Source organism: Lates calcarifer, linkage group LG12 (assembly GCF_001640805.2).
Source record: "Lates calcarifer isolate ASB-BC8 linkage group LG12, TLL_Latcal_v3, whole genome shotgun sequence".
Lineage (NCBI taxonomy): Eukaryota > Metazoa > Chordata > Actinopteri > Centropomidae > Lates > Lates calcarifer.
The window spans coordinates 1,916,374-1,935,694 of NC_066844.1; the positions used below are offsets into that span (position 1 = coordinate 1,916,374).

The window sequence follows — 19,321 nt, forward strand, 5'->3', positions numbered from 1 at the left end:
TTGTTATTTTTTCCAGCTATGTTGGCTAAATTTACAGCCAAGTGATTTGGTTGCTTTGTTTATGAGCTGAATACCTAACTACAGACAGTGAGGCACGAAAATAACATAACTATCTAACATCAAAAAGCTGAAGGATGTGGATTTATTCTATTTAACACTTTACAACTCTATTTAAAAAGCATGTTCTGGTCTAGATTATTGATGGTTTGCAGTCAAAATCAATCATTATTCTTAAGTCACAAGTTAATTGCGCCACACCAAGTATCTGGACATCTGGATTCTTGAGTTATTTCCTGATATTTGGTGAAAACTATTAGTGAAATCAGATGCACACTAAAGAGAGATGAAGGTTTTTTTGTGCATGGATGTTCAGACAATAATTCAGAACTTTCAGCTTGGCAGCTGGGTCTGGTCTCATCACACAACCTAAAGTCTTGGTAATGTTATAATGAGTGGGCACGTATACCAGTATCAGTATTAAATGGAGCATTGAGCCTATTCTCTGCACCATATAGGCGTCTTGTAGAAGTTACATTAACAAAACGATTTCATAGCTATTCAGGGCTCTCAAAAGTAAACGCTCCGACATTTATTTGTTGGATCCCAGCCTCAGAACATGCAAGAGAGTTTGATATAATTTGGTAATTAGAGGGATCAAGTCATGCATATCATCTGTGTGACAGCCTGTTCTTCCTGAAGAGTAAATATAACTCCAAGGAAACCAAACAAATGTCTGAAGTCTCAGATTTGTCAGCCATCAGTATTTCTGAGCAGCAGTTCCTGGTGTGGCCAGGTGTAATTAAGTGAAATATGGCAGGAGTTACTCGAGGAGAGTCTTTGGGTACAATCTCTCAGGACTTGAGGGCTGATTGTGAAAACTATCCTCAGTGTGAGAAGCCCTGAATGCTAAACCATCTGTGGGTACACATTTTCTGTTTTTCACAGTAACATTATGGTTAACCATTCGAAAATAATCAGCTATAGATGCTAGACATTACAAGGTCAAGTCTTCTTACAGTGAGCAGTGATTTAGGGTATGTCTCTGTGTGTCTCTGTGTGTCTCTGTGTGTCTTTGCGTGTCTCTGCGGATGTTAACGTCAGTCTGTCTGTCTTTGGCTCAGACTTAAATATCTTAACAACTACTGGATGGATTGTCATGGAACTTTGTACAGACATTAATCGTGCCAAAGGGATGAATCCTAAAGACTTTGGTGATCTACCGACCTTCCCTGTAGTGCCACCATGAGGTTGACATTAGTGGTGAAATAGCTCAACTATTAGATTGATTGCTATTAAATTTTGTTTAGACATTTGAGTCTCTCTCGGGATGAACTTTAATCCCTTCTCTCTGACCTTTCATCAGGTCAAAATCATAATTCATCCATTATTTTTGTTTATGACCAAGTACATGCAAAACAAATGAAATTCCCATCAGCCTCAGCTGTACTTTGTGTTTAGTGCAAAGTAACAAATGTTAGCATGCTAACACTCTAGACAAATATGTGCTAGCATTTAGCTCAAAGCACGCTCCTCTAACCAAAACCACAGTTCACATTCCTGCAGAGAGCCAGGACGGCACCACCTGCAACTGCTACTCCCCACCTTTGAGCACTTGACTAGGACTTGAACCTGCGATAAGATAACGTGGATACAAATGGAAATGTATTTGTGTTGCCAAGACACTCCCTGACAGCATAACATTGCAACTGTGTGTGTCAGATGTTGCTAAATTGCCAGGAAAACAAGCAACAACCCCTTCTGTTGAGGCCATGACAGTCTGTTGCCATTGGTGAAACAGAGGAGAGAGTGTGGAGAGGAGATGAGACCCATGTCCTTCCTCATCATCTGAAAACAATAAGACAACAAGAGAGCGGGAATTAAAAGACTAGAGCCGTCTAATCTGGAACAACAGAGGAATGTCAGGGAGATGCCACAGCACCCTTTTATCCCAGATGTGTGCTATTAGGTCCACGGGCCTGATCCCTGCACCAGACTCTGCTGGATCGGATTACTTCCTCTGCTAATGCCACCGGTCATACGATCTGACAATGATAATGATAATTACTTCAAATGACATGCCTTCCATTGTGGAAGAAGTGGAAAACACACAGGCACGCACACACAGGCACGCACACACATGAGCGCGCACACACACACATTAAAACAAGACAATATTTGCAGAGCTTTAAAGAGAAATTACTGTTGGCTTTCTCACCAATTTGGAAAAAGTTAAAAACAACACAGCTCTGTGCATTCCTCTGCACTATTAAAATGTTTCACAGCTTCTTGTGCTGTTTGTGTAAAGAGGAAGAAAATATGGAACAATAAAAAGGTCACAACAACAACTTGGTTTTAGAGGGAAAGCAGAAACCGCTGCCAAGTTTGGTTTTTAATGTTTTGGAATATCCGTATGAAGTTCATCATTAATTTAATGCAGAGTTAAAAACAAGAGCCAGACACTGTCTCCAATACAAGTTCTATTGCTGATGAGGGCCTAAGAATAGGGGACTAAATAATCAGTGTTTTTGTTCTCTTCAATACAATTTTAACTAGTACTGACAGCATTTACACAACACAGAGCTTTCAAAATATTTTTCTTTTCTTTTTTTGCAGTTGGAGTCTATTTTCAGGTTCCTCTGGACGCTCAGAAACACAGAACACATGATGAGCATTACGCCCTGGACACAATTATTCCTATTTCTGCGAGTTACACCAAATCCGAGAGGCTGGATATCCTTGGATGGAAGCAACGTAAACGCATAACCCTCTGATGAAGCTCAGGAGGTCTGATGTTTTAAGATGTTATCTCAGCAGGGAAGCGGCCAACATAAAGAGATACAAGTCCTTTTTTAGCCACGGGGAGCTGAGTGAGGCGGACGTACAGGAGGCTGTTATCGTTCTCTTCGTCGTCATGCTTGCTTGTCTTTGGATGGCATCTGTAACTGTTTTTTTATGGTGCTCAGGACAAAAAGCCGCGGTAAGAGTGTGTAGGTGTGTCTTTGAGAATGCTTGCAGAGGATTAAACTCAGTTAGATGCCAATGATGCATTCAAACAGTTTGATGAGAATGAGAAAATAGCGTGATTGCTGACCTCTCATCAACTCTCAACAATTCTTCTTTCTGTCACAAACATCTCTTTCACAGAAATCACCCCTTGTGGGATTTCTTAGCTTTTCATTTTATTAAGACAGATAAACATTTTGGAAGTGGTTTTCCCCCCACAGCCTCTCACTTGTTCCACCGTATGGCGTCATCTGGTTTGTTCCCTGTTTGTGTCATATTACATTTGCCATAAACAAAAGCTCCTAAATAGTGCTGTAATGATTCAAACACGAGTTCACAACACCGGTGAACTCTACACTTCCTGCCAGCAGCAGCACTGACCATAACAGATGAGCAGCGTTGAGTCTATTAACACAACTACAAGAAGATCCTACAGATGTTTCAAGACTGTCCACCCCCCCCCAAAAGACCCAACAACAACAGTTGTTTCAGCAAATGACCAACAACAACACAGAGGGAGGAGGTGTGGGGCTGGATGGAGGAGTCCACGAAACATCAGACTTTGCTGCAGGGGATCACTGTTTTGTTTACCGATTCCTACCAACATTCAATGTTGGTTTATTTTAACCATGATCACAGTCATTGCCTAACCATAATCAAGCCCTTATTATTGTAACCTTGACAACAAAAGATCCCTTAACCTTAACCAAGCCCTAAACGGCCTTAACCCTAACAAAGACCTCATTTTACGTTTGGGCAAATCGTGGCGTTTGCCTAAACCTAACTAAACCTTATCCATTACTGATTCATTTCTCACCAGTCGTTTCTAATGGGGGCGGCACAGGTGGTGCAGTGGGTAGCACTGTCACCTCACCTCAACATTCTGGGTTTGAACCCCAGTTTGACCAGTTGTATGTTCTCACTGTGCCTGTGTGGGCTTCCTCCCAGTCTACACACATTCAGGTTAATTGGTGACTGTAAACTGAATGGTTGTTTGTCTCTACGTGTCAGTCCTGTGATAGACAGGCAACCTGTCCAGGGTGTACCCTGCCTCTCACCCAGTGTCAGCTGGACTTGGCTCCAGCTTCAGTGTTGTGCTGAATTTGACACATGCTACAGTTTGACTGTGTAATGAAGTGCTGTAATGAAGCACAGCTGGACAGGCCTTTTTTCTTGGGCCTGAAAACTAACTTGAAAGTGACTAAGTCACTCTGCGTCACAAGTTGGTTTAGGAAACAAAATGTCCTGAAAATAATGCTGATGTACTGAAGTGAAAGGAGTTCAACTAGCAATAGGGAAACAACAATATCATGTTATTGCCCATGTTTGGGTGTGCCTCATCACATTTTGTGCACATGTCCTTCGCTTATCACTAAACTTACAAATGTCAGTAATTTCAACTTTTATCAAAAACAAGTCAGAGAGACAACAAAGGCATTACAGCATGATCTTTTCCATACAGAGCGTATTCTGGCTCTGCAGGTATGGCGTGGGCCTTACCTCACCGACGAGGAATCCTGAACTTTTGAAACTTTGCCTGCATCCAGACAAGAATGACCAGAAGTAAGGAAACTCTACTCTATACCACCACGCTAATGTTGCAGAAAGAAGGGGAAAACTGTTAACATCAGCCTATGAGTGTTAATTAGAAGTAGCACATGTTGGAATTTTTTACAGGGTCCAATCTCTCTTACTTGGCATCATAAAGTGCACAAGTGTGTCAACACAGCACACAACACAAGACCAAACAATGCAGAGAATCCACAGATGTTGGCAGTCCAACACAATAAAGAATAAATCAGCTAGATGACCAGTTGTATCAGCCTGTGCTTATTAGAAGCAGACAGTTTCTGCTGATGTTTTGCTTATGGTTGATTTTAAATTCATAAATAACAGCAGTTAAATCTTTTAAACCTCTCTTTGCAGCTGTGATCTCCCGCCCTTCCCCTCCTTCCTTCTCTCCTCACCTGTGGGACACTTTTTCTTCATTCTGCACCTCTGCGTCTCAGTGTGGGATGGGCAAAGCGATGCTGCGTTCTCTTCAGGTGTCCTGCCGCCCCGAGTCCTGGTCTGCTTGCCCCACCTGAAGCCACAGGTGGCGCCATCACGGAGACAGATGCTCCACTCGCTCCACTCTCCCAACGGGGCCAGGTCACAGTCTTCTAAAAGAGAAGAGGATTAGGAGGAGACAATATGATCTGATTAAAGATATCTCAACATCAGACTCAAAACGAAAACTTAAGTCATATTCAGGCTTTTTTACATTTTATTTTACAAAACCAGATCCTGAAAAGAAGACAGTACTGGAAAAGATTCACCCAGAATTGCAGAAGCCAAGTGCTAAATCAGTTTCACATGTGATGAGTCCAGGGAACCTTACGGTGCTCTTGAAGATGAAAAAAATTATCACAAAGAGGGAACATTTCTTAGGAACTTTTAGGTCAAGACCCCATGAGGTGGAAAGTGCTTGACGATTAATAAACCTGACTGAATATATACTTTTGATACACATCTTTTCCTTTCTTGGCCTAAGACTATAAGAGGAACCTGTCCTTTAATTGAAAATAATGGCTTGGCTAAAAGTGCTTTTCCATGCAGTGCACAGATTAGAGAAATGTAGAGAAGGAGATAATGAAGATAAAACAATAAATTACAACCATAACCCGTGGAGTGGTAGTAATATATTGAGACAAATGTTTTCTTCAGACCCCTGGCAACCACATTGCTGGGATTTAAGATGAATGCCAGCTGAAGCATTAATACACGGGACATTACACTCGTAGTGACTAGTTGCTGATGAGTGATGTCACCCACAAAATCAGTCACCGCAAGTTTTTCCACAAGGTCCGCGGTGGAAAAAGCAGCAACCTCGGCCAAGATTGGACGATGTTTCTCGGTAATCATCATTATCATTGTCAGATTTGAAATGAATAGATTTCCAGTGAGTCTTTTCTCGAGTTGCTTGAGGTGTGTACCAACAGGCAGACATGAAACCTTAACATCACCATGAAAACCAGATGTTGTAACAATGCCAAGAAACAACGGTAGCTGCAGATGGTGCAGGTGGACAGCAGAGGGGGAATCCGGAGTCCTGAACGGCACCGAATGATGAGTGAGCTCAACAATATATCTCACTTACTTAGAAAGGAAAGATGATACACAACAAGATATGAAGATAAATTCTAAAAGTTCTCTGAGGACTTTTAATGTGAATCATGTGTTGGATATTGGAAAAAGATTTACCTGAACAAGAGATGAAGAGAAAGAGATAAGTCAACAAGTGTTGATAGACCCAGAGGAGGACAGGAAGTGGTTCTCTGAAGAAAATGTTAAATATTTCAAGACAAAATATACCAGACAAAGGCAGAATTTGGAGCCCGGATGTGTCATTAAACCATCAGCAGTATTTAATGTGATAAAAATGTTTTAAACTTTAGTAATATCACTTCCTTAAGAACAATGATTTAATCCATGTGAAAGTGTTATTTGAATTATTGAATTACTTCAAGATTTCACGGTCTTTCCTGAAACAAAGTGTAGTTTCCCAAACAGGTGCAATCTATCAATAGTCACATTATTTCACTAAAAATCGGCTTGATGCAAGATAAAAAACCCACAAACCACAAGGCAATGAAATACTCAACCATTCACACATGAAATACTGCAGAGAAACGAACACAGAGCCAGAGAGGCAGATAAAAGGAGCAGAGTTTGCAGGAACAGGTCTGCTGTTGATTAAAACTCTCAGATTAGCTTCAGTGATGCATCCATCGCAGAGCGGACCCACAGTTTACAGCTGGATGGGGTCAGTGCGCTTTTAGTTCTTAACAGACAGTAACTTGAAACAGTGATTAAAACAGGATATGGGTCATGAAGGGTTATACAGGTGTTAAACAGTGAAGTGTATGTAGCTGTTTTGGGTTCTGAGCAGTTAGCATGTGGCATGCACAATGCTTCACTGTATGTGAGTCTTATCTTGAGGTATGTGGAAAGAAACATAAGAAACCTGGGTATTCATCTCATTGTGTACATGAGATGAATACAGGTTTCTTATGTCAGGTTTCTAATTCTCTTACTACTGCAGTACACTCTACACCTGATCAGCACCAATGGAATATGTGCACTGACTGAATGTGTCCATCATTAGTAATCAAATAATTGATAAGTTTGTTTTACTAACTGCTGCATACATTTAGGATGAGGTGTTGCCATGCCGCAGTATCCTAGTTTTTGTTGCATGTACTATATTCACTATATATGAACTGAGATCCCAGAGCCTATCAAGGTTTCTGAAACCAGGATATTATGTTTACTACAACTGGGCTGCTCCAAAAACCCAGTCATAACCAGGACAAGAGGGTGTGAGTTATGACACAGAGTAGATTAAATTAGGATTTTTTTCAAGCATGTGTTAAAAATTAAATTAATTAAAAAAAATAAAAAAAAGAATTCCCAGTAAACAAACCAACAAATACCATATGTCTGAAAAAGAGCAGGAGGTAGTAAATATTCTAATAATGTATTTGGTGTTTATCACGCATCAACAAATGCAACAATAGCAGCATCCACTGTGACTGTGACTGTGTCATGCCCTGTACACAGCAGATTATACTACTACTACTACTACCACCACCACTACTACTATACTGTAGATCTTATGTGGACAGTCAGAAAGGACATCTCAGTGTAATTATGACTAATTTTGGTTTTAGTGTGATCCAGAAAGGCTGATTAATGTAATGTGTCTGTCTCACTTACCCAGGCAGTCTGTTTGGTGGGCGAACGTTCCCTCTGGGCAGCTGGTCAGACACCTGCCTTTGTACAGCTGAAAGCCAGGCTTACACTTGGTGCAGAAGTCCCGGCTGAAACACTGCTCACAGTCCACAGAGCGGCACTCTGGGAAGAGGGAGACCATCACACATCAACAAACAAACAATACAGAACATCTGCTCCGTCTGGCTAAAGTCAGGAGAAAATTAAAGTGTCTAGTTCACCTTGTCGCCCTGATTTCTCACTTCATGGAGGTGAAATGCAGGTGAGTAGGAAGGATAGAAAGAAAAGATGGAGCTGATTAAACAAACTACTGCAGAAAACTATGGGTCAAAAAGAGAGGCCATGTTAATGTGATGTATTTCCTTCTGAAACCGGATATTGGTGTGGGACGTGATAGATCATTTATAACTTTAAACCAGTAAGGTATCAGTTTATAGGATGGCAGAGAAAGCTGCCCATCTGGCAGAAGCTGATGCTGTGCTGGTTACATTTTGAGCTCACCAACTGTTTTCCAGGAAGTTCAAATCCCTATTTCATATAATCTCAAAAGCTTCTTATATGAATATGTATACTGTATACTGTGATTAAGGGTTTGACCAATCAGGAAGGTTCCTATCTTTGCTCTTACTGTGTTTTTCTAAGGTTAGATCAGAAAAAACCTAAAAAGTTATAAATGCTGCTTTCAGGTAGAAGGATGCCAGCAGTGGTGGGTTAGTTTGCAGCTGCAGTCTGGAAAGAGGAAACTTCTTGTCAGCTCTGTCTGAGGGCTTGTTGGCATCTCTTTAGTCAAATACATTTCTTAGTGAATGAGACAAAAATTAAGCTCTCTTAGGTAAAGTTTTTTTTTTCTTTTATTGAGACAGTGTGTGTCTGGGATGAATTAAGCAAGGTGCATATCAATCATTATGTAAACTCTTTGTATATGGGCACTGTGAACTTGTAAATTCTTTTCATCTGACAAAAAATAATCATTTCCTACACTGGTTTATGCCTCAGGACAAATGAGTCATGTGCACTAATATGAGTGAGATGTGATATCAGTCAGACGGAAGGATCAGCTCTTTGTGTAGAAACGTACTCATGCAGCGGTTGACGTCCTTCCCTCTCTGTCCATAGTGTCCAGCGGGGCAGGCGTGGAGACAGGTTCCATGGTGAGAGATTCCCTCCCTCTGCAGGAACAGGAAGAGTCGCTCGGGGCAACGCACACAGCCGTTGTCACGGGAACACTCCAGACAGCTCCGACAGTCCTCTGATGTGTCTTTGTGAGCTGCAGGACAAAACAGGGTGCAGAGAGTCCAGTTAGATGGAGGAGGAATCAAAATGAAAGTTGATGAGGGTGAGGTAGACAGTGAAATGGAGTGAGAGCAGAGAGGGGAGGAGAGGATGTGGAAGGAAAGGAGACATCACAAATCCTCAGAGAATTTCTGGACTCCATGAAAAATCCACCATTGAGCTCCTTGAAATATAGATCTGCAGGCAAAGAGATTCACATGACGCCTCGGTATAGCTCACCTTTAACTCTTAACACTAGAATAGACTGGGTGGCCTGTTTCTCTCCAGGCATTCAGGCAAGTAGAATCTGATCAAACTCATTCATTTTGTGGATAGAACGGCCTGTTGCATAAGGCAACCTGGAGTCTTGATCTAGAGACATTACCATGTGCATAAACTTCAAATTTCCTCTGTCATTGTATATTTCTTGTTGTTTAAGCTACCGTTTATGTTCAGCACACTTAATTGGGGACTGTCTGACAAAACAAAATGTTGTCGTGTTGTAAACATCAGGTGACAGATCACTGAGATGATAATGAAACACATTATCAGTAGTTGTTGAGACTTTTGCTCACAAATGAGTCTGAATTTAAGTTCAGGGTCTTTCTTTTAGTTTCTAAATGCTGACTGATAAAGTTTAGGCTGCAGATTTCTATTCCAAAACAGGACAGTGTTGGGAAATCAATGATTACAGGGACATCAGTGTGTTCTTTAGTGTCTTACAATACTGATGATAAATTATCTCCTTAAACATACTGAGGAAAATAAAAAGTGCGCTTTTTTTTTCTATTGGCACACAAATGAGTGCAGTGCCAACAAAGTTGGTGCAGCGAGCTGATGATAGATTTCACATGTCTTGGTAGCATGACAGTCTGGTTTACATCTAAGCCAAAGTAAGTCTTATTATATTATAACAGCGAGTGGAGATGTCTGCTCCCAGATACACACAAGACTTGTCAGACAAAGTAGGAATGCTTCCAATCCGCCGGGGATAAGGAGGGATACGGAAAGACGGGCAAGGTGGGATGGAAAGACGGATGGAATGAAGTAAAGAGGGATGGAAAGATGGATTGAATCTGCTGAGGAGGTGAAGGACAGGCGGGGAGTGTGCGTGAGTCTGAACAATCACTGAGTCTGATCCTCACAAAGTACCCATGGCTGACTGCCGGCATCCTTGTTGATTGTGTCTGTAGATAGGTGTGTGTATGTGTGTGTGTGTGTGTGTGCATGAACAAGAGGTTTACACTTGGAAAGTGCATTGCATGTAATCAGGTCACAGATAGAGGTCATTAAAGGTCACAAATCTATCTATCTATCTGTCTGTCTGTCTGAACACACTCTGCTGACCTGAATGTGCCAGAGGGGTCTGTAATCTCAGCAATATTATTCATCATGAGCTATGAGTAACTTTTACTACAGGTGTGACTACTCAATCATAATTGTACCAAAGTCACGTGACATGCGGTTGGAAGACAATCAAATTGGGTGTAATGCCTAATATTTACAAATTACACCTGAGTGGGGTGGAAGGTAGAATTGCAGTTGTTGTCCTCCCTTATTGTGATATGAGATTGTGGATTATCACAGTTTCACACTTCTATCCAAATTTCAAAAGTGTAAATACTCTGGATGGTGAAACAAACATTAATTACAACAACAATTATACAAAATAAAACAGCTTCTACACATTATTTATTATATTTAAGATGTGATGCCCTAACTCGTATAGACCTATAGATACGAAAACGGGGTAAATCCAGGGTCAATCTCATGTTTTTCCATTGCACAATGAGTTTGATATCACAGGTGCCACTCACGTGCCTAATTAGAAACACAGCCTCTTGCACACTCGACCCAAGGCATCATGGGATTGGCAGTGGACTGGCCAACAACCACAGTACCAACTAGACCAATAACCGAAAAAAATGGTCTTAGAAGTCTTGTAGCGTTGGATTTATCATTACAGACTGACTTTGAAACTTCTCCGAAAAGACACGGAGCTTCAGGGCGGGATTACAAAGCTTCTGAGAGGGGATACTCTGGCGCCGGACCCCTCACCGACCGGAAAGGACCAGCGTGTCCGTAAGAGGCAAAAAGTAAGTTTGTGGCGCACCGGGGGCTAACATTTTTAATAAGTCGTCTACGCCAGCGCTGACCTAGTTTTTAGCCTTAAATTAAAAACAACAACAATAACAAAAAAACCTTATAGAACTTTACATTGGGATTTCATTTCTTAATAGTAGTTAACAGTTACTGTAGAGCCGTTGATGTGTGCCGAAACTGCCGTTCAGCTGCTAATGCTAACCGTTGCTAGGCTACCGTTTGTCCATGGGATTATATGTTTTTGTCAGCTCAAACAGACTGCAGGCAGTTACTCACTGCTTAATCTGTCCAACATCCAACGTACTATTTTCTGTTCTTGTTCCATATAATGATGATTATGTGGAGAAACGATAATAGTGTTGATTTTTGCGTTGAAAATGATTTTCTGGTCCATAGCACTAAGTAACACTCTGTGGATAGTTACTGTAGCTAGCTAAAATAGAGAAAATAAAAAGAAACCGTTAGTTTTATCTATATATTCGTGAAGAAAATATTCCATAAATGATGATAGAATAGTAACTTAATGCAGAAAAAAAAATACCCAATGGTCTAGTAATGTTTTTAGTCCCCTGTCTGTTACAGGCTACCAAGAATACACTGTGGATGAAGTTAAGTAAAAGAGGAAAAGTAAAAAGATTCAAGGATTTAAAGCTCCATTTGTCAGGATGCAAATTATATATATATATATATATATATATATATATATATATATATATATATATATATATGTATATGTGTGTGTGTGTGTATTATTTGCATCTGAGAGGAGAGTATTGCAAGGAAAAAAGAGGAAAAAAAATTAAACAAATATTGACTACAATAAATGCTTTGAAATAACAAGTTACAACTGATAGTAATGTATATTTGAGTGAAAGTGAGAACTGAGGTAAAGAAAGCATTTTAATAACTTACAAAAAATCTGACTCAGTAGGACAAATCCTAATTTTTGGTCTTTATAAAATCAAGCAATGAATAAATTAGAGGAAATAATAATTTAAAAGGTATAACAGTCTGACTTTTTACAATCTGCACTGCAGTGTAAGTAAAAGCAGAGATCCTGTCATCCTTTATCAGCCTGTTGATAACCCTGCAGAGTTTGGAAAAAGCATCCTGTCTGATTGTAGAAATTATTTTCACATGTTGTTTAAGGATTAGAATTATTAAGATTTTGTCAAGGGTAAACTTGATAGGAAAATACTCTGGACTTTAGCTGAAAAGCTCTTTAACCAAACTCTTAACCCCACTGAGGTTACCAGTTTGCTGGCAAAGAGACATTTTTATGAGACCTCCTGGGTGTGAAGTATAATTCATCAAATGAAAAAAAAAGAAGAGTGTCAGTTTTGGAGAACTGACATCATCTTTCAAACAAGACCAAAGGTTTGTTTATGGAGCTCTTTTTTAGAGAAATACATATACCTACTTGCCTTGAAGATTTACTGCCACTCCCCTAGCAATTGCACATAGAGTTTTCTAAACACATTTTGGCAAATGTAGGAAATGCTGAAGTGGAATTAGATAGTTATGCTGTAGTTCATTGGGGTCTCCGTGGACACACCACTAACATTACGATTTGAATGATTTGACTGTATGACTTTAACCAGAATGGACCAGTTTAGGTTACACACATCAAAAACTGACCACTGCAGATCAATATTGCACTAGCAAAGGGGAATTTTAACTGAGCAGTTAGGTGTTACAGACACTATCCAGTAACAAGTGGGCGAGTTACAAATATCTTTGATGGTCAATTCTGCAGAATTTTCTCCAGTAAATCGCATAAACTTACCCCCATCATTAGCTAAAAACATTGACACAATAAGTACTACAGTACTAAAACACAGTACAGGAAAAGTGTACATCATTTTTAACTTCAAAATGTTTAATTATCAGAAAATAAGTTGACATGTGTTTATATCTTATTTGGACATGGCTATTAAAATTGTAGCTGACAATGGAAACAGCATAAGAATAAAAACTCCATGTATTCACTAAAGAAGTAGCCACAGAACTTTTAGCTTTTCTAAATACTTAATGGTATTTCTAGGAAGACTCTTTCTTCATTGTTGGAGGAAGAGGAAGCACATCCGGTTAAGAAACTCAACATACTGCATCTGGTTTAGAAGCTGGATCCCCAGAACCACATGGCATGGCTCATCCCACGCAAATGAGGTGAGCCACAGACCAGGCCTAATGATGGACACTCCTGATCGTTTCTTGAGGTAAAACTTTTGATTCAGTGTTTGATGAAGTGTGGCAGTGGGAAAGTGAGCAAAGTTAAATGATACCTTAGGTTATGAGTTGCCTTAGTGGTCAGCTAGTTTCTAGTAATTTATCTTGAAATAACTTCCATTCATCTCTAAGGTCCTGTGTTCCTGAGGTTTCTTCCATTTTCCAAAGTGTAAAATTTGGGAATTTTTCCTTATCCAAACTAGGGGTCTAAAAGAGAGAGTTTTGTGTATGCTGTACAGATTATAAAGCTCACTGACACACATTTGTGATCTGTGATATTGGGCAAGCAGGGCATGTAGTCAGTTTGCTATAATGTAAAAGTCCCAGCTATGGTTTAGCAGCAGTCTTCCTGCAGCTCAGCTGAACATGTGCTCATTTTGATAGAAATCTGGTGGAGCTGCTGCTCTTAAAACCCCTGAAAATTCCACATTTGCTAGACTCTTAACGTTAGCTAAGCTAGTCAGACGCAAAGTGACAACAACAGCCAGATATTTCTAGACTTAGTGTTGAGTGGCGCACAGTGGATTATGGGAAACAAAAATGACAGACTGGTTTCATCTTCTGAATTCTGGCAAAAACAAGCTGCACCTCTCGCTACATTTGCAGTCTTTGAACTTGGGCGATCCTTATTGGCCAGTTATGACATATTCAGTCTAGAAATGTAAAGTATGAAGGGGCTGACATGTGCTCTGGGACACACCTCAAGAAACTTCTCTGAAATGTTATTGACAGCAAAAACATGGAGGCCATCACAGTATAATCTATTACACTGCTGGAATAACAAGTTTATGTGAGAATTGATGCTGTGGAGAAACACCAGCAGATCTTGCAGTATTTCAGAATTAATCAGTGACCTATTCTGTCACACTTTAGTCAGTCTGCACTTTGCAAAGCTGCACCAGAGTTTCTAATAATCAAGGATAGAGAAGGAAAGACAAAGACAAGGACAAAGTAGAGAGGCGTCCAGTGTGGAGAGGAACAGAGCAGAATAACCCAGGGACCCATTTCACTGAGCTTTGGGACCTCATTTTGAGGTCTCGACCCATTGTCTGAAAAACAGTTCTGTACACATGTGCTATCGATCTGCAGGCTTAAGGGACTTTTAGAGGAGCGGCAGGTTTAGGTAGCGTAAAACGGTGACCTTTGACCTTGCATGGGATTGCACTGGGTTTTTAACAAGCACCAGGTGTAACAAGCTCTGTTGGGGTTTCAGGGAAACATGCTAGTGTGTAAAAGGGACTTCCACCCTAAAACTGAATTTACGTAATGTGGTAAAGGTAACAGATGGTAAGAAAGGGAGGAAAGTTGTTTGATAAATATAGAATAGAAGTAGTAAAGTCTTATCATAAAATATTTTGTAATGGTTTGATGCTGGTAGAGCAAAACAACTGAAGAAAATGCCAAATATATGATGTAAAGATTTGTTTTTCCCAATAAGAAATTATCCTGGAATATGCTTTGCAAGCATCTTTACTTAATACTAAGTTTTACTCATTAAATTAAGTACAGAAAACCTTATTAGAGACAGAAAATCTTGTCTCACCATCTTCAGCTGAACTTCACTAAACTCCATGCTGCAGACAGAGAGATCACAAAGGTAAAGGTGAAAATGGGTTCAGGTGGGATTTCTCTCTGTTGCCTCACTGGTAGAAATGGGAAGAATTCTGTTTTAGGGTGTTGTTTTTTTTCCAGTAACGTACAGCAGCCGCCGCTTCTGTAAACCGAGCCAAAATACCCAGAATGCACCGTAATGTGTACATTAACGAGAAAAATGTGCCAGGTGGGGGTGACGTGTTAAAATAACACAAGATGTGCGGTCCCTAAAGACATGTGAGGATGTCCATACGATTTGGGGCAGCTGGGTTAAAGATGAGCTGCTATTTAACACATTTTTCACCATGTGATTTCTGAAAGTATGTATAGAGAGTAAAGATAGAGTGGCTTGTGTTACATTGTGATATTCACTCGGCAGACCTTGGATGATGATTCTTTGCAGTTGTATGAGTGCAGTAATGAGCTGTTTTTACTGAGGTGTAGCTTGGTGAAATGGTTATGTCTGTGATTAGAGGAGGAGACTCGTGTATAACCTCAAAGTTCCTGGTGCAGTTTTGTCTAGTTTTTCTCATCAGTTCAATAATAACATTTTGTAGCTGCTCTATATTGTTTCATAGAAGGTTAATAGTTAGTCTGGATTCTCTTGCAGGTGCAGATGTTTTTGTTGACATGTCGTTACGTGATGTGTCACACAAGCTCTGTTGAAGGCCTCATGCTGAAATGTCTTAGCAGAGTTGTTGGCTTATTGATTGTGAATATAATTAATCCAAAAGATGAACACTTGAGGTGATTGCGTTGCTGTTTTTGACCTCAGCAGTGTCTTTGGGAAATATAGACACTGGTCATTATAACATTGTAGATGTCTTTCTATTTAGTTTGAGTAACATGGATTCCTTTAAAAACACATGTAGTTATTGAGTGCTGGATGTAGCCATACTAAATACTAAAAATAGTGATCAATGAATCAGTGATTACTGGTTATGAATTGACTGTATGAGAAAGTGGTTAAATCTTGGTTGTATATTTACAGTTTCGGTACAGAGGTGTTTTCATCTAAATTCACATGGATTAGACCATTGTGTTAAATGGTCAGAGTTTGAATTTGTCTCTGGATACACAGCAAAAGCATTTTACTCAAATTCTGATCCAAGTAATTTTTTTGTCTCCTTCTGAATTCTCTTTTAAAACAGTCACAGGTGCTAAACATTACCTACAGTAATCTTATATATAACACAAATAGCACTAATGGACATGAAAATGGGTTCAACCTCCTGACTTCTACGGTTCAACTTTCCCGCTATGAAACACTTAAAACTTTTTTCAGTTGTGTGTGTGTGTGTGTGTGTGTGTTAACAGCTAAATGAACCAAGTCCAGATGCGACAGAGGGTGAAAGGGTGGGAGAGCTGGGAAAGGGGGGTGTGTGTGAGGCAAGAGTCAAGGGTATGAGGGGTAAATGAAGAAAAAGGGGGGAGAGGGGGATGAAAGGGAGAAAGAAAATAATAAAATAACATAAATCTCTGCAGTGAAGTGATGAATTCTGACAGCAGGTCAACCTGTTGTGCCCACAACCAGCATTTGACCCTTCAGATCTAAACTTAACTTAAAGCTGTTCTGACCCATTAGCCTCAAATGTCTCAGTTCAGGTCTCAGTCATACTTTTGTGTAATTTTAAACAACATTAATTATATAATTTTGTACAACTTTGCACTCTGTCTCAGATTCTTTATATATTCTTTTACATTTGTTCTTTTAAGTCTTTAAATATTGCCTGAAGAGTTGGCTACATTGTCTCTTTTTTAATGAGTGGGAAAGATTTCAGTTGTTTTTAGTGTACTATGTTGCGTTACATGTAGAGGGTTTTAATCTAGGACTTGTCAGTCTGGCTTTGGTAACCCAGCTATATTTGAAACAGCACAATCTTGCTGTCACAAGCTATTATCTTGAATGAGAGTCAGTGACACCTGAAGGCTTCATGCAGCCCCTCTAATCATTATCTCACGCCTCACCTCTGGTCAGTTGATGGGGCAGAGACGGAAAATGTCGGAAGCCAAAATGACAGTGTAATTGAGACCGGATCCCTCTATTAGTCCAGAATTCCTGAGGAAATGCCAGACACTGGTGAGCAAGAGGGTCACCACATACCTGTGTGGCTGTGGTCAGGACTTCAGGGCTTTCAGAAGGATTTTATAAAGATTCATCAGCTGCAAATCTGTATCTTAGCAGAATTTCCTGCCACTGTGGAGTGTCTGCGGACACAGAGCTTAACAAGGAGCGACATGACAATTCAGCCACTCATAGCTGTGAGACACACGAAAACATGAAAACTTAATGGGGGAAACAAAATGCGATTAAGATTCGTCAGAGTCGACATGTTTTGCAGAGCGATATGATAGTGTCTGCTATCTTGATTTGGATAAATGAGATGAAAAGCTGTCAGGAAATGTAAAATGTCGTAGACAGTTGTGTTTCTTGTTAAAGCAAAGTACTGAACCTTTTCGTCTTCATTTATGGTGCAATTATTCTTGATTAGATAAAATACAGAGCACTGATGTTGTTTTTTTCTTTCCAGTTTTTTCATTTAAGAAACTCTAAAAAACATTGGTATGAAGTGAAGAGAGATCCTGTAGTGAGAAACCTGTTCATTCACTTTACATTGAACACCTATGATCTCCTGTGACCATGTGGCTCATATTTGTAATAAATTCTGTAAATTTCTCAGTTCTAGTTTGACCTAAAAAATAATCTAAATTTCACTCTGCCTCTAATATCAGAAAGACTTCTATGTCCATTTAATGACAATGACCATTTACAATTTCTGCATGTTTTCATTTTGTCTAATATGCAGAATCCAGTCAGCTCCCGTGTACGATAACATACAGATAATGTAGAATATTAGAAACTGAAGAGAATTTACAACAAGTAATTGTAGAAAATGCAGAAATGATGATCATTTTAAAGGTACATCCCCCCCCCCCCGAAAAAAAAAACAAAACTGCGGACTTACCACTTTGCTTCTGCATGACACCAGACCCCATCCTGATCACCTCACAAAGCAAGGATATCACAATGGCAAAGAGTCGTAAATGCATCTGGGCTGCTGGCAAGCGCCCGCTTCAGCGCCAGGCTGCGGACATCTGAAAGGACTCCAGGGGTGTCAGGTTGAAGATTTAGTTCCACAGCGAGGGACAGAAAAGAGACAAGAAGGGAAAAATAGGGCAAAGACTGGGGGTTTAAAAGCTGAAGGGATGGATGGAGATGAAGTAGAGAAGATAATCTCGCAGGCCCAAAGCAGCGATGAAAAACAGCAGTGTTAAGGTGAGAGAGGAGAGACAGAAGAGAAAATCCTCTTCTCCTTTGTCCTGTTTCACGCATAAGATTTAGGGCTACGGTGAGGAGACAGGCGACCACAAACAGCAATAGAAGAGCATGAGAGAGTCAGAATCACCGGAGGTGAGGAGAGCAGAGAGCCTCGTCTGCTTCCCCAGACTGGCAGCTTTGGAGGGAAAACTTACCATTTAACTACCACTGTCAAATTTGCGATAAACGAGCTCCACTTATCCCGTAGCCATCTTTAACCCTTTATAGGGTGAGCTCTCAGGGCCTAAGTGGTTCCATATTTCCAGCTTGATCTTTAGCCCCCTCCTCCTGGCTCTATCTATTGTTGTTCAGTCTCTTCTTTTTATTATTCTTGTTTACTTTTTGTCCTGAACTGGGCAGCTTCGTTTTCTGTGGCAATCCTATTAAATGTGAGTAAACTTAGTAAACTTAATTTGACCACCCTGAAAGGAAGAAAAACAGCTGGGGAACAGCATAGCTGAGAGTTTAAAATCTGATTACAGCCTACCATGTTTTTGCAATTGATTAACTTTGCCTGTTTGGATAACAAGTCAGGTACGTAAGAAGTCTGCAGTTTATAAGCCTGAGATGAACAGGTTGTATTAGACAGACTCAGGTCTATCCTGTACATGCAGGTATAAGTCAAATCCATCTTTTGAATTGATCATAGCCATTCCCTTTAGGGCAGTTTCTGTTGGAAGATAAAATATAAAGTATATTGGATAAGTCTTCCAAGCTCAATGTCCTTAAATGTACAGACGTCTCTCCAAGCTCTCATAATTTGTCCAACTTGATAATTGCTAATATATATATATATTCAAAATACATAAAACATTAGACACTTCTGTCTGGTAGTCAGAAAGAATCTATGTCTCTTTATCTACAGCTCATCTCTCTTAAGTGCGGCAAAGAATTTGTAGGTTTATTTCATAGCCACCTGTCAGCCTTTAACACCTATAAAATACATAATACATCTTGTTAAGTAAAGTTGGCAACTCTAGCAAGTATTTTATTCCATTTGCTGATACATTTTTATAAAATTTTGCAACA

At 39.9% G+C, this 19,321-nt stretch overlaps 1 protein-coding gene across 2 annotated transcripts in view; it reads right to left on the reverse strand.

Annotated features, from left to right (window-relative positions):
- Positions 1-18,560, reverse strand: part of rspo4 (R-spondin 4) — a 32,823-nt gene extending 14,263 nt beyond the window's left edge. The window contains exons 1-4 of one of the 2 annotated variants that reach the window (XM_018702976.2): positions 17,940-18,560; positions 8,855-9,043; positions 7,762-7,899; positions 4,971-5,162 (exon numbers count right to left, since the gene is read on the reverse strand). In XM_018702976.2, the coding sequence (XP_018558492.1) occupies positions 4,971-5,162; positions 7,762-7,899; positions 8,855-9,043; positions 17,940-18,024 (604 nt within the window). In that variant the 5' untranslated portion in view covers positions 18,025-18,560. Of the gene's footprint in view, positions 1-4,970; positions 5,166-7,761; positions 7,900-8,854; positions 9,044-17,939 lie in introns of both variants that reach the window. The other variant, XM_018702975.2, reaches the window with a different exon arrangement.
- Between the last annotated feature and the right edge of the window lie 761 nt (positions 18,561-19,321).